The following is a 15,350-nucleotide window of genomic DNA, read 5'->3' as shown; positions in this document are numbered from 1 at the left end:
ATAGTATAAGCTGTAAATTATTTTATTCACGCTGAGTGAAATGGTAGTTTAGGGGAAGGCCTAAAATGTAATTCTCAAATATTTCTTATTAGAGGTGTAATCGATGAATGCTACATAACTAAGGTTATATAGTATTAAATTTCCTATTATTCATGTCTTATACATTGTTACCGTAGTGGCTATGATCACAAAGATATTCATGAATTTGGATTTTTGTTACCAAGTCCATATCAGCGCCGAGTAACGAGAAAATGGGTAAACAGTATATAATCGGTATGTAAAATCGGAGAATAAGAAACTACAGTTTACAGTATAAAATATTTTACAAATCACAGAGTCGAAAGGAAACTAAATATGTAGGCCTACAATATAGAAAACTCATAACATTGATCAACAATAACATTACATTGACCATTGTTTGTCGTGATGTGCTTTGTGTCTTCTGTTGCCCCTCATCTCCGGTAGATAGGATTACTGCTGCGTACAGGGTACTTTTTTATTTGATTTACGTCACACCGACATAGATAGGTTTTATGGCGACGATGGGATAGGAAAGGGCTAGGAGTGCCTTAGGCCTTAATTAAGGTACAGGCCCAGCATTTGACTGGTGTGAAAGTGGGAAACCACGGAATACCATCTTCAGCGCTGCCAACAATGGGGTTCGAATCCACTATCTCTCGGATGCAAGCTCACAGCTGCGCACCGCTAACCACACGTTCAACTCGCCGAGTCGTACAGAGTGTAACAGCCTGCCTGAATATTGATGGGAAGTAGCTGGGGAGTTAGATAACTTTCTTCTTTAGCATGCCATTCCCCTGGTTTATAAATTTTCTGATACTACTGGTACGTAACACACTGGATCATCATAGCATTCGGGCTATTCAATCCCTACTCTGAGGCACTGATTGGAATGAACAGTGTGCATACTTAGCGGAATAATGGCAGATGAGTGTTCATGGCAATCTGGGGCCTGGTCATCCCAGCTCTGGAACTTTGGACTATTAGATTAGCACCGCAATCTAACCGCAGCACTGTTCGTTAAAAGTTATAAAACGTGCGGCTTTCCATTTGATCGAGTATTTTATATGATAGCATTGCTTTCAATAGCTACATTCATACTTACGTTTTTGTAATAACCTATGTTGATTTCAGTTAGGAAAACCACAAAGTCAGTCTTTCTGAGAATCCCGTAGCGAAGCACGGGTACATCAGCTAGTACCAATATAAATGGTCCGTTATTGGACATTATAAATTTTCCAGCTAACTCATTCTTTATAATTTATAATGTCCAATAACGGACCATTTATATTGGTATTATAAATTTACTCATTCAGGACAAATATTTCAGATTCCCCATGGGAATCAACATCTATATCATCTGATGGCCAAGCAGGCATCAATTTTTAGTGATGAAACAAAGTCTCTTAGTGCATTGGCACTGCCGGTGGCTCCAGTTAGCCTACGCAGTGGCCTCCACGGTATGCACTAGCCAGCGTATTGGTAGGTGTGCTAGGTACCAACTGATGAGCCCACCCTAGCACACGAGGGCGAAACGCTGGCAACCAAGAATGAGTTAGCTGGAAAATTTATAATGTCCAATAAAAGACCATTTATATTGGTATTATAAATTTACTCATTCAGGACAAATATTTCAGATTCCCTATGGGAATCAACATCTATATCATATGATGGCCAAGCAGGCATCAATTTTTAGTGATGAGACAAAGTCTCTTAGTGCATTGGCACTGCCGGTGGCTCCAGTTAGCCTACGCAGTGGCCTCCACGGTATGCACTAGCCAGCGTATTGGTAGGTGTGCTAGGTACCAACTGATGAGCCCACCCTAGCACACGAGGGCGAAACGCTGGCAACCAAGAATGAGTTAGCTGGAAAATTTATAATGTCCAATAACGGACCATTTATATTGGTATTATAAATTTACTCATTCAGGACAAATATTTCAGATTCCCTATGGGAATCAACATTTATATTATCTGATGGCCAAGCAGGCATCAATTTTTAGTGATGAGACAAAGTCTCTTAGTGCATTGGCACTGCCGGTGGCTCTAGTTAGCTTACGCAGTGGCCTCCACGGTATGCACTAGCCAGCGTATTGGTAGGTGTGCTAGGTACCAACTGATGAGCCCACCCTAGCACACGAGGGCGAAACGCTGGCAACCAAGAATGAGTTAGCTGGAAAATTTATAATGTCCAATAACGGACCATTTATATTGGTATTATAAATTTACTCATTCAGGACAAATATTTCAGATTCCCTATGGGAATCAACATCTATATCATCTGATGGCCAAGCAGGCATCAATTTTTGATAATGAGACCAAGTCTCTTAGTGCATTGGCACTGCCGGTGGCTCCAGTTAGCCTACGCAGTGGCCTCCACGGTATGCACTAGCCAGCGTATTGGTAGGTGTGCTAGGTACCAACTGATGAGCCCACCCTAGCACACGAGGGCGAAACGCTGGCAACCAAGAATGAGTTAGCTGGAAAATTTATAATGTCCAATAAAAGACCATTTATATTGGTATTACACACTCCAGTGCCGTGAGAAAATTTCTGCATCCATTATATCATTTCTCAGCCATGATTCAACTATTACTATATCCGGTAAATATATATCTATTAAATTACTTAATTCTATTCCTTTCTTTACAATACTTCTACAGTTCAACACTAACAATTTTATGTCATCCCTACTTGATTTCCAGTTCCCTGTTCCCTTATCACCACTCCCTAGGCCATCCTATTTCCCTGAATGTACTTCCCTATTACCCTTCCAAACAAATTTCCTAACTTATACGTACCACTGCGGTTTAAATGAAGGCCATCTGAGTGCAGATCCCTATCTCCTACCCACCCATTAGGATCTACAAATTTCACTCCTAGTTTCCCATAAACCCACTCCATAGTCTCATTTAAATCCCCAATCACCCTCCAGTCAGTATCCCTCCTACACAGTATTCCACTAATAATCTCCGCTTTCTTAAACTTCACCCGTGATGCATTTACCAGATCCCACACATCTCCAACTATGTTTGTACTTATATCAGCTTGCCTTACATTGTTGGTACCAACGTGAAACACTACCACCTTCTCCTTCCCCTCCTCCCTCTCCTCTACTTTCCTCAACATCTGCCTCAACCTAATTCCTGGATAACATTCTACCCTGGTTCCCTTTCCTCCACACACTTTCCCCATGTGTCTAACGATGGAATCCCCCATGACCAGAGCCTCAACCCTACCCATCTCATTTGAATCCCTCCCCTCCTGGTCAGCCCTATCTTTCCTGATAGCTGTAGAAGGTACTTCCTCCTCCCTTTTCTCCTTCCCATGGCCCTGTTCCACCAGTTTTTTCCTATCCTCTACTCTACATTTCCCTTTCCTACCTTTTCCCTTCCTCTTACTTCCACACATCTCTCCAACAGTTCCCTGTCCCTCTTATTTACCCATGTATGCCTAGGGAGGGGTCTATGAGGACTTGGAGAGTCTCAAAGGGTGAAACGTGCTCACCATATTTATAGACCAGGTAAAACTTGAGGCCATTATGGCAAATTTTGATGGGTTGAGAGTAGTGTCTATTGTTATTGTAAATTATATACTAGGAATATTTTCTTCGAAGTTTTATTTCGGTATCATTATTCCGAGCTACTAATTTCAGTTAAATCTGTTGTTGTTTTGCAGGTTGTCAGTTATTCTAAATTCGCCATGAAATGTTAGTGAAATTTTGTAGGTGTTACAATTTGGGAAAAGTTTATTTCCATTTGTTTCTGGTTTCGTTTGCTCGATTATGGGGTCCTGTGGACTGAGTAATATTTTCAAAATTCTATAATGAGCTGCATCGTATCTGTCCATCCATATTTGTAAATACTTGTAAATATTGGATGTTATTTGCGTTTGTCTTCAGTGCCTTGGGACTTAGGACTTTAGGTGCTGATAGGCCATTCCTCTCCTGGGAGTACGATACTGGTTCTAATATAGTCTCATTGTTGTGTGAGGGATTCAAGAGTACTTGGGGTTATGTATTGCCCTTTTTTTTTGCTGGTACTGCTTGATTTAAGGGTCACCGCACTGGTATGTCTGTGTGTGTGTATTGTGTTTTTGTAATGTCGTGTGATGGAATCAGTAGTATTGAGGTCGTTTTGTGCCTTTTTAACTGGTTATACCAATTGCTTGATTCAGGGGTTATCACACTTGGTGTTTTGTGTGTTGGAGGACAGATAGGCTTGGTGATCTTGGTATATCATGCTTGTAACCTGAGATTCTCTGGTATGAAGGTGTTATTTGTGCCCTTTTATTTCTAATATCAGTGAGTTGGATTTCTGTATGCACACTCTTGAAGAGCTTTCATGTTTCATTTGAATATAATCTGTTTAGCGGTAAAGTTAATATGATGTTCAATTTTTGGCCTTAATTACATTTTAATTTGACTGATGGGACATGTGGGACATAATGTGAATTTTATCAGTGTTAAAATGTTAAAATAATGCGTACCTGCCATGGAAAATAGATAGTGACTTACTAACCTCATTTACTGAATAATATGACCAACGTTGCAAGCTAACATAATAAATGTAACTATTTCCCTCTTAATTCCCTTGCAACATTCTAAATTTTACCTCCAATTTTATTATTTTAATGTTGGGTAATTAAGAATGCACACAGTAATTTAATTTAAAGTAAATTTTGAGAGAGGATTTGGGTAGTACATTATGTGCCCTAATGGTGTGTGTGCAGTACTTGGAGGATGCCTGTCATACCTGTAGTGCTTGAAGAGGTTCATTGTGCATTGTGTATAATGGCATTGGGTGAAATGTAATGTCTCATGCTGTATCCTCAGCAAGATATGTTTTAAACATTTATTTTTCCTCGTAAATTTCCTTTATTTGAATTTTGGGTTGTGTTAATCTTTAATAAATTTGAGCTCAAGGGTGTGCACCGCGCATTTCTCTTTCCCCATAACAATATACGATCCCAAGGCCTCATTAGGGTTCCTTCCACTTTCCACAATCCTTCCATAGTTGTCATTGTTAGACCTGTAAGTTTAAAGTTTTTCATTGCGAACTATGGTGTAAATTTAATTTAATATTTTTCAAATTTTATATTATTTCTATTATTAGACGCTGAACAAGTGCTACAAAAGAAGGCATAAAACTTTGTTTAGCTACATAAACAGAAAGTTGTATTTCCCAATCAAGAAGAGGTGTTACTATGTCAACTTTGTCTCTTCACACGGAACAGTAGGGCAAAACATCACTCCAGCAAGATTTATTTGTACAGAAATTTCTAAATCAGCCCCTGCGCTATGTGGTGCTTGCGTCTGAAAATGTCCAGAGTTTCTAGTTGCCTCAAGCTTCGTGAGTGCGACTAAGATTACATACAGGTACACCAAGTAGGATTAGTATTCATGACTACAGGAGCCAATATTATTATTATTAATGAAAATGTGCACAAAGTGCAAAATACAGAAACTATATTATAATTATTCTAGTCCTACTTTTGTCTTTTACTGCAGAACTGTTCACTACACAATTCACACACATAATTTTCATTCGCGTGATGAAATCTCTTATTTTAGCTGAACTGATGATGATCTAAACCATATGTTCCATATCGCAATTTGCTTGTTTCCAATAATCCGTCTGCTAAATAAAAATTGTTCAAGATATAGCTGCATTTTTCTTGTGTTCTTGTAGGTCTTCGTGTTTAGCAGGTGTACTGGCATTCTGATGTTTTCTATGTCTCCTTTTAGTAAGACATAGGTCAGTGTCTTCATTTCATATAACGAGCTTTTGCGAATGTGAAAACTGTATGGCAGAAGAGACATGAATACAACATGGGGAATTAAAAAATGCGAACATGCCTCACACACTTACCTCAGCAAAGTATCCAAACTTTTTAAATGGTATCTTGAACAAAGATATGTTCAATTGGCGAGCAAAGTCTAGGAGCTTGTCGTCATAACCATCAAAAAGAAGCTCCCGTGCAGTCTTAGTTACAACCAGCGAGGAATTTGTCTTGTCTAAGAAAATACTGATGAATAAGCGCATAAACTCTGGAAGAAATCGCGTCGCATAAGCTGTAGTCTGCAACACAAGAAAAAGACTGGCAATGTAAAAAAAAATTGAATATTTACAATAGTAGATGATAGAACCTGCTATAGTATGATTTGTCTACATTTTCTCATTATCTGTTTAACTTCCAGGATTGGGGCTCAGCAAGGGACTACTGACTTAAGGGCAGTGTCCTGAACCGTGAGACAACTGGGGAGGAGGACCAGTACCTCATCCAGGCGGCCTTACCTGGCATGCTGAACAGGGACCTATTTGGGGGACAGGATAGACGAGGAAGAGGTAAGGAAGCGAACGTGGCCTTAAGTTAGATAACATCCCGGCATTTGGCTCGAGAAGTGGAAAACCACTCTGACGATGGCTCAGAAGGGAATTCCAGCTCCCACCTCTACTCAGCTGATCTACCATGGCTGAGTGGACCCCGTTCCAGTCCTCATAACATTTTTCAAATTTCGTGGCAGAGCGGTGAATCGAACACGGGCCTCCAGGCGTGGCAATTAATCGCACTAACCACCGAGCTACAGTCAATACTTCAAGACATTGTTGTTTTTATTTTTTTTGCTAGGGGCTTTACGTCGCACCGACACAGATAGGTCTTATGGCGACGATGGGATAGGAAAGGCCTAGGAGTTGGAAGGAAGCGGCCGTGGCCTTAATTAAGGTACAGCCCCAGCATTTTCCTGGTGTGAAAATGGGAAACCACGGAAAACCATCGTCAGGGCTGCCGATAGTGGGATTCGAACCTACTATCTCCCGGATGCAAGCTCACAGCCGCGCGCCTGTAAGCGCACGGCCAACTCGCCCGGTGTTGTTTTTATTAACCAATTGTTTGTTCCATTTCATTTATACTTCAAAATTGTGTACCTATTTTAGATCAGCATCATCATCATCATTTCTTCTATACTTTGTTTTAAGTATTTACAGACTGGGCAGACATCTTAAGGATCATGAAGACATATTAATTCATATTTTGTTTCATATGGACTCCGAGAATAAGAAGCCTTCTGTTCGGACGGAGAGGTTCATTAGCAAAAAGTTTCAAACTTCCATGTCATGAAGGACTCTATAGAAAAAGCATATTTTTCATAATATTAAAGGATTATTACATAATCCAATTGTATATTTCAACTGGAATTGTACTGTTGACTTATTATGCAAGGTCATCCTGTTTGGAGGACGCTGATTTAATGCCACAATGCAGTACACGGTAAGTACTGATCACACAATGCATATTTACACAAGAAATGGACCAAGTCATGTTCAAATTCAACAGCGTGTGGTTTGTTCTTTAAAGGTGTACAAACTACAAGCTAAGGACTTTTAGGCATTAAAAAAAACTTCAATAGGCATTCAATATGAAAAAGAAAGAAGAAAAAAATGGATATTGGCAGTGAAGTGAATGAAATAATAGCAGAAGTATAATTCAAACTTAATTGACACCTTGAGAATGACGGTGGTGTATGTCATTATCAAAGCAGAATCAAATAAATAATTTTGTGCTACTTTCAGATTTCACTCTTCCTGTAAATAATGTGAATTCTTTCGTGCATTGACTTCTTCAGTTTAGTGATTTTTGCCGGACTGAGTGACTCGGTCCAGGTGCTCAAACATGTCACCTTCGTGTCGGTCTGGGACAAAATTCCGGCACCTCGGCATCTCCAATTACGATAAAAGAAATTAGTGGGATGTAAAACCAACAACATTATTATTAATATTTTGAAGTACATCAAATTTCACAACTAGGAAATAAAAGAATAACCTTCTTGTAACATTACAACTTCGTACATCAGACAATTTTGGAGGGATGAATAATTTTGTTTCCAGAGCTAAACTTACAGGGGTGGAAAGTTTTAAAATATTTCTTATTGTTTATTGTTCAGGATTTATGAACATATACCGCCATTTGGAATGTTGTCTCGGTACACATCGTTATGAATGAGATAAGGTAAACTAGCCATGTTTGTAAACGGTTTTGGAGGAATGAGTATTTTTGTTTTTGGACCTTAACCCCCATTTAACCCTCCAAGTGGCAACGCCTGATATCAGGCATTTTGACATGCTCTTTATTTTATTTCGATAATCTTATTATTATTATTCATCGAAATGTGCTAATTACGAATCAATTGAAGGAGAAATGTTCAGCCATAATCATGAAATAGTTTGTATAATAACATCTTACACTAATCTAGTGTAAATCGTTGCCAAAGTAGCGTCATAATTCCGCTGTCTTGTGCTAGCTGCTACATACTCAGCGGCCGGCCACACGAATGTCTCAGCTGAGCCAGCTATATTTAGTCGCCAGTTTTCCTTCTGATATCAATCTGAAGTGTTGATATGCACTCATCTCAGGAACAGTGAATAAATCTTCAAAGGGACTGTCTCAGATTGTTTTAGGTACAAAACTTGAACCTAGGCAAATCGTTTACTTTAGGCAAGGTGACGTTCTACTGGTTGCTTATAAAGAGATGAAAACAAGGAGACCAGTTTGTCTCACAACAGGATGTTACATTGAGGGAAAGGAGGGGTTGAAACCACTACTGATTCATAAGTACAATAACTTCATGGGAGGTGTAGATAATAAAGGTAAGTGCATTTTCCATGCCACTTGTTCCAGACCCACTAGAAGGTACTGGAAGCAGTTAGATATGGCATTATTTGACACATAAGTCCTGTACATAAAGAACACTGATAAGCCTTTAGCAAGATGGGACTTCATGATCACTATAGTTAGGGGATTGCTAAATGAACAGTTCCCAATTCCAGTTATGAGGCCAACAGGTCATGCAGGAGGCCCCTCTCATTCTCTCGAAATATTGCCACAGAATAACAATCGCCTATGTGTTGAGTGCTTGAAAGTAAAGAAGAAGAAGTCTACATTCTAGTGTCGAGGAAGTAATGGTGGTATTCACCAGGGGTGTTATAAAGTAGTGCACTTCTGGAGGCCTCACAATCATGGAGTAAAAAGAAAGATCCACCCAAGTGACTGAGTGAAATGTACAAGTGGTAGCATACAACTGATGTATACATTGTTGTATAGTTTTTCCAGCTAAGAACAGTATTATAAACTATATACTGGTACGCACCTATTTACTATGAACTGGTGCTTCTTTTGTATATGTCATTTTTTTTAAATTTACCTAAATATAAACATTTTATATATAGCAAAACTTTTGCAAAAATAAATAATATAAACAAATTCAACATATTTTTGGTCTTACACTTTGTGGATGATAAATAACAGCTTTAGTATCATCATCATCATCTTATTCCTTGTACTTTTGAGGATAAAAGGGTGTGCTGTTTATGTATGTATAACAAGTCAACGATTTTTAACACAATTTATACTATGAGTCTGCAAGACCGGTAAAATATCGCTGCCATTACAGGATAAATGACCGCCATTTCGAGGGTGAACGCTCTTAGGCTTTATGTTCTACTAACTACTCGTGCAATTTTTGGACACGATGAGGTGCCAGAATTTAGTTTTGTACGAGTTCTTTTACGTGCCACTAAATCTACCAACACAAGTCTGAAGTATACGAGCACCTTCAAATACTACCGGACTGAGCCAGGATCGAACCTTCCAAGTTGGAGTCAGAAGGTCATCACCTCAACTGTCTGAACCACTCAACCCAGCTAACCTTTCCTCACACCAGGTAAATGCTGGGGCTGTACCTTAATTGAGGCTATGGTCGTTTCCATCCCAATTCTAGCAGTTTCCTATCCCATCGTCAGCGAGATCTACCTGTGTCGGCGCTCTTTCGTGACATCATTTGATTCACTTTTGGGTGTGAAATCCATCATAAATGAAAATATCCCTGGATTGCTCCTTGCACTAGCCTGTGTGGTATCTCAGGAAAGCCCGCTAGAGCGCTCTGAACCTTGTGACTTGCACGTTCCCCGCAGTTTATGTGCACTTGGCACTCGAACCTGCCGTAGTGTCCATGCCGAGGAGTGTGGGGATATTCACTTCACACTGAAGGCCACTTGTCCCCTTAACACTATATAAATTCTTACTCGTATATTCTATAATCTATGGGTCCACAATAACACAAAGATCAATTACTCAAGATCCAAGAATACTTGTTTTATTACAAAAACATTCAACAATCTATCATTACCCCATTGGACTTCAGTGTAAAACATCAGTTTTGACAGGGCTTACATGTGTTTTCACCATTATGTAACTTTATACAAATTAAAATATACCAATTGTAACATGTTACTGGTGTTCATATACACATGCATGCTATTTTCAATTTTTATCATGGTAGAAGGTGACCAAATATAGCAAGGTCGAAACTAGTACCAACATTCTGCGGCGGCGGCAGCTTTAACTCGTTTTCAAGTATTTGAATTCTAAGAAACAATGCTAGGTTTTGGTCCACCCAATCAATATACATCACTTTACAAGTGAACTATTTAATTAAAAACATTAAAAATATTTAGGGACATGTTTCGTCTCTATTTGAGACTTCATCAGCCATAAAATGACGTGGTAGATTACAAAATTCAAATCAGAAACTGAAAAAAAATGTAAGAACCCAATGTCTTCTTAAGAACTATTTGGGAAATGCGAAAGATATCATCATATATACATTATGTACACAAATTGACCTTGAAAAACTTTTGTCTTCAATGTTAAAAAATGAAATTAACAAGCCTGCCATAACGTTTCGTATGGAATCAAAGTGCATTGTTGCTGTCCGTATTTGAAACGGAAGTTCCATTTGAAATATTTAACTTCTTCCAACATTTTCACTTCTGTCTCTGGATGTACTTTCGATGGTTGAAGAGACCAATTCTAGCATGGAATAAGCATCCGCACAGATTGCACAGAATTGTTAGAGGTGGGCATGGTTATGCTGCACAGAGTTTTCTTGCTTCCTTCTTGGCCTCTTCACATCTGCGTCATTTCCCTTCAAACAGACTGACAGCAGCAGGGATGGTACGGTTTTGAGCAAGCATGTCCCAGGTTTGTGGATTGAGACCTGTCATCTTCATATCGTACTTAAGCTGGTCCTTGTAGCGCCTCACGGGAAATCCACGAGGTCTGGTGTCAGAACAAAGTTCACCGTACAAGATTAGAAGCGAAAATCTGGTATCACTCATCTGATGGACATGGCCAACTCATCTAAGCTGATGATCAATGATGGATGATTCTATGTTCTTGGCATGCGCTTTCTTAAGAACAGCAATGTTGATCCTAAGGATGAATCGAAGTTTTTGCTGGTGGAAATGTTCAAGAGTCCAAGTTCCACAACCATACAGCGTGGTACACCACGGTCACACCCGGTGGTGCACAGGTAGGATACTGTGGTCTAACTGATCTGAGATGGAGATGTTGAAATGTGGAAGAGTTGTGCCAGGACCTTGGTCTTTTGAACGTTGCTTTACGTCGCACCGACACAGGTAGGTCTTATGGTGACGATGGGACGGGAAAGGGCTAGGACTGGGAAGGAAGCGGCCGTGGCCTTAATTAAGGTACAGCCCCAGCATTTGCCTGGTGTGAAAAATGGGAAACCACGGAAAACCATTTTCAGGGCTGCCGAAAGTGGGGTTCGAACCTACTATCTCCCGAATACTGGATACTGGCCGCACTTAAGTGACTGCAGCTATTGAGCTCGGTAAAACGTTGATGATGAGACCAAAACAATCACATGAACTCTTGTAGCAGTTGCAATTCCTCTGGTGTGGGTATAGGTGATACAGCATCATCTGGGTTGAAGCATTGCAGCTAAATATAAAGCACATATCCCGGAGACAAACCTGTCCGGCCTGAACGCTGACAATCAGTACTGCCCACATAGTAGGTCTTGGAACAGAGTCAAATGCCTTTTCCAGGTCATGAAAGATTAAGAAGAGAGGATTCTGTTGCTCTCTGCAATTTTCCTGAAGTTGCCTTGCACAGAAGATCATATCAGTTGTACCTCTGGAAGTTCAAAACCCACACTGGGACTCTCTTAGACATAACCTGAAGGTGGTTAGGCAGAATTCTTGTGAAAATCTTACCTATAATAGATAGTAGTGATACACCGCGATAGTTACCACAAACACTGATCACCTTTCTTGAAGACTGTGATGATTGTGGCATTTTTTAGTTCGCCAGATACCTCTCAGACTTCCCAAATTTTGAGGATGAGAGTGAAAATCCTCATTTTGAGTGACTGACAACCAGCCAGAATTAACTCCAGGAGGATGTTATCTGGGCCAGGTGCCTTTCTGGGTTTCAGACGATTGAGAGCTGCACCGAATTCTTGGTAAGTTGGCGGAATTGCCATCCGTGGTTGTTCGGGCTGTTGAGGCATGTCACAAAGAAAGCCCTCATCAGCAGTGGAAGGACGATTTAGAAAGGTGGAGAAATGCTCCGTCCAATGCTCCAGGATTTCATGGTTGTCAGTAAGAGTAGTAGAGTTGTCAGCAGTTTTCAGTGTACCTGTTGAAGAGCGAAATGGACCATGCAACTCTTTTTTCTTCCTGCGTAAAAATTCAAGTCCCGAGCATCAGATAGTTTGTGAAGTTCGTGAGCTTTCTGTTGCCACCAATTATTCTAAATTTCTCTTACCCTTGTCTGACATATTCTTTTAAGTTCTAACAAAATGTGCCTTTTTCATGTTGAGGATGGATCTTGAAGATGGGATAGATAGGCTTCCCTATTTGCGTTGACAAGACATAAAACTTCCTCACTGTTGCCGTGAAACCAATCTCGTCTCTTCAGCTTTATAAAACCAATGGTTTCCTCGGCTGACTTCACAATCATCTTCTGCAAAGTGGCCCATTCAGTGAATGGGCCAACTGGATTAACTGTTAGCTGTACATTGATCATATTCTGAAATTCTGAAGGTTAAGCATGTTAAACTATCTTCTGGTGAAGATTTGCAGATGCCTAGGTGGTTTAGGGTGTATGGAGATCCTGAGCTGGCAAATAAGGAGTTCGTGATCAGTCCAACAATCATGAATATTTGTTGCTGTTCTGCTAATATGTATGTCCTTCTTATCATGTTGCCATGTAATGACATAATCAAGAATATGCCAATGCTTGGATCAAGGATGCATCCAGGTGGTCTCTAAGCGGTTAGGCATTCGAAACATTGTTGGTGATGAAGAGTTCATGTTCTACACATCTGCATTACAATTCCCGACTCCTTGCTCTCCCATCACATTTTTCCATAGCCGATTATTTCTCCCAATTCTGGCATTGAAATTGCCAAGGAGTAAGAGCTTATCTGCAGATGGTAGCTTGGTGACGGTTGTGCTCAACTCATTGTAGAACTCTTCTTTACATGATCATCAGCATCTAAGCTTGGAGCACCTCCTGAGAGTGGAATGTGGAGAGTCGTTGATTGTAGTGGGAGTAAGTTGGTGATCAATAACCAGTTTAGTCTTCACAGTGAATTCCACACCATGGATGCAACATTCTTGCTCCTCCTTTCCTTTCCAGAAGATGGTATATCCTTTGCCTTTCATGGACAGTCTGGTTTCACTCCATGTTAGTAAGCAGTCTGGTCTTAATAGCAGATTGTACTGAAAGCCTGCAGTCTAATATCTTGAAACTTGAAAATAGGTGCAATGAGTATGGTATGAAAATTAGCCTTTCAAAGACTAAATTGATGTCAGTAGGTAAGAAATTCAAAGGAATTGAATGTCAGATTGGTGATACAAAGCTAGAACAGGTCCACCTCAAGGCTGCATCAAATGCGGCTCATTTGCTCATCTTGCCAAGAAATTCACTATTCTTAACAGCACACCATCTTGTTCAACTTCTGGTGCTACCTCCACTAACCCCGACTATAGGAAGTGACTAGCGTCCTCGGCTGAGTCACCATGTTCACCTTCCCGAGGCTCAGCCCCTGTTAAACCAGGTGAAAATTCTGTTAAGGGTGAAATTTTTTCTAATTTATCATTTGAAGGCCCTAGAGAATGCCTCAGAATTGTGGCAGAGGCCTCAGGATTCGTGCCATTTCTGAAAATTGAAGTAAATAACGAACCTGTCACGACCCTATTAGACTCGGGAAGTGGGAGTTCCATATTTCTGAGGGGTGGTATTCTAAATTAAAAACTTCTTGTAAATTTTCAGACTATTGTTCCCCTTCTGTTAAATGTGTTTCGGTTAACTCATCTCCATTAGAAATTTTAATAATAATAAACACTTTATTAATCATCATAATTAATAAAGATACAGCACACAAGTTGTGTATTGTATAAACAAAGTTTGTCATATGTACCGTCACTTCTCACTATTACAAAAGTTCACAATAGATAATCCCCGGTTTTTGCATGTGATTACGTGATATCGACTGCAATGCTCATTGCACAGCTTGCAAACACAGGTTTCGTCGGGGTCATGGAAGTACTCGGTGTTGCACAGTTTATGGTGGTACCCATGGACCGCCATCGAGTTAACGAAATGTTGCATGTCTTGATTGGTCTTTGTCCATGTTCTATTCATCATCGCCTCCGTTGAGTAGAAATCGAGCCAGATTTCTTCCCTCTGTCCTGCATTAATTTTTCCCAAGCATCTGTGGATGGAAACCCTCGCTTCATTCGGAGGTCCTCGATGAAGAAGGTTTCTTTTGCAAGCTCATATGCAAGCCTTGATTTTGTGTATTTTGATATTCCCAGTGTAGCTTTCAGGAAGCGCGACTTGACTGCTTCAGTTGTCTTCAGCTCAGCCAGACCCAGTTTATTCCATATAATGTCCAGTCCATATGTGGCAATTGGCGCAATTTTCGCATCGAATACTTTCATAGCAGTTTCTAGTGAAAGCTCGGTAATTGTTTTAATATCATATATTGCTTTGGTGGCTGCCGTTGCTCTAGACTTTATGTGAATCCTATAGGTTGTTGCTGTTTGCATGGTCAGTCCTAGATACTTAAATGTATTGACAGTCTTGAGGACTGTAGATCCTAGGTATATCCCTGTCACTTGCAGCCTCTCGGCCACCTTTCCAAAATGTCATTTTCACTGTGTTAATTTTCATCTTATTATCTTTTGCCCACCTGTCTAGATTGTCTACAGCTTTTTGCACATCATGTAGGGAACTTGATCCAATGACCATATCATCTGCATATATTTTCAAATCTTCTATTCCTTGCTGAGTTACCTTTACCACATCGTAGGTCGCAATGTTAAACAGCAAGGGGCTTAGTGGGTCTCCTTGGAGTACTCCGTTGGTCTGCATGATCAATTTCGAAGTCGCAACTTGGTCATCAATTTGTATGTAATTTGTCGTCAGTATGTTACTTATCAGAGTCGTGAGCTTGTCTT

General features: G+C 40.1%; 1 protein-coding gene across 4 annotated transcripts in view; it reads right to left on the bottom strand.

The window, feature by feature from the left end:
* LOC136880975 (protein croquemort) overlaps positions 1-15,350 on the bottom strand; it is a 340,578-nt gene that overhangs the window by 47,592 nt on the left and 277,636 nt on the right. For all 4 annotated transcript variants that reach the window (XM_068229277.1, XM_068229278.1, XM_068229276.1 and 1 more), the window contains exon 5: positions 5,889-6,098. In XM_068229277.1, the coding sequence (XP_068085378.1) occupies positions 5,889-6,098 (210 nt within the window). The remainder of the gene's footprint in view (positions 1-5,888; positions 6,099-15,350) is intronic.

Source organism: Anabrus simplex, chromosome 9, assembly GCF_040414725.1.
Source record: "Anabrus simplex isolate iqAnaSimp1 chromosome 9, ASM4041472v1, whole genome shotgun sequence".
NCBI lineage: Eukaryota > Metazoa > Arthropoda > Insecta > Orthoptera > Tettigoniidae > Anabrus > Anabrus simplex.
The sequence above is the reverse complement of the archived record's forward strand: the minus strand, read 5'-3'. Positions and strand labels throughout refer to the sequence as shown.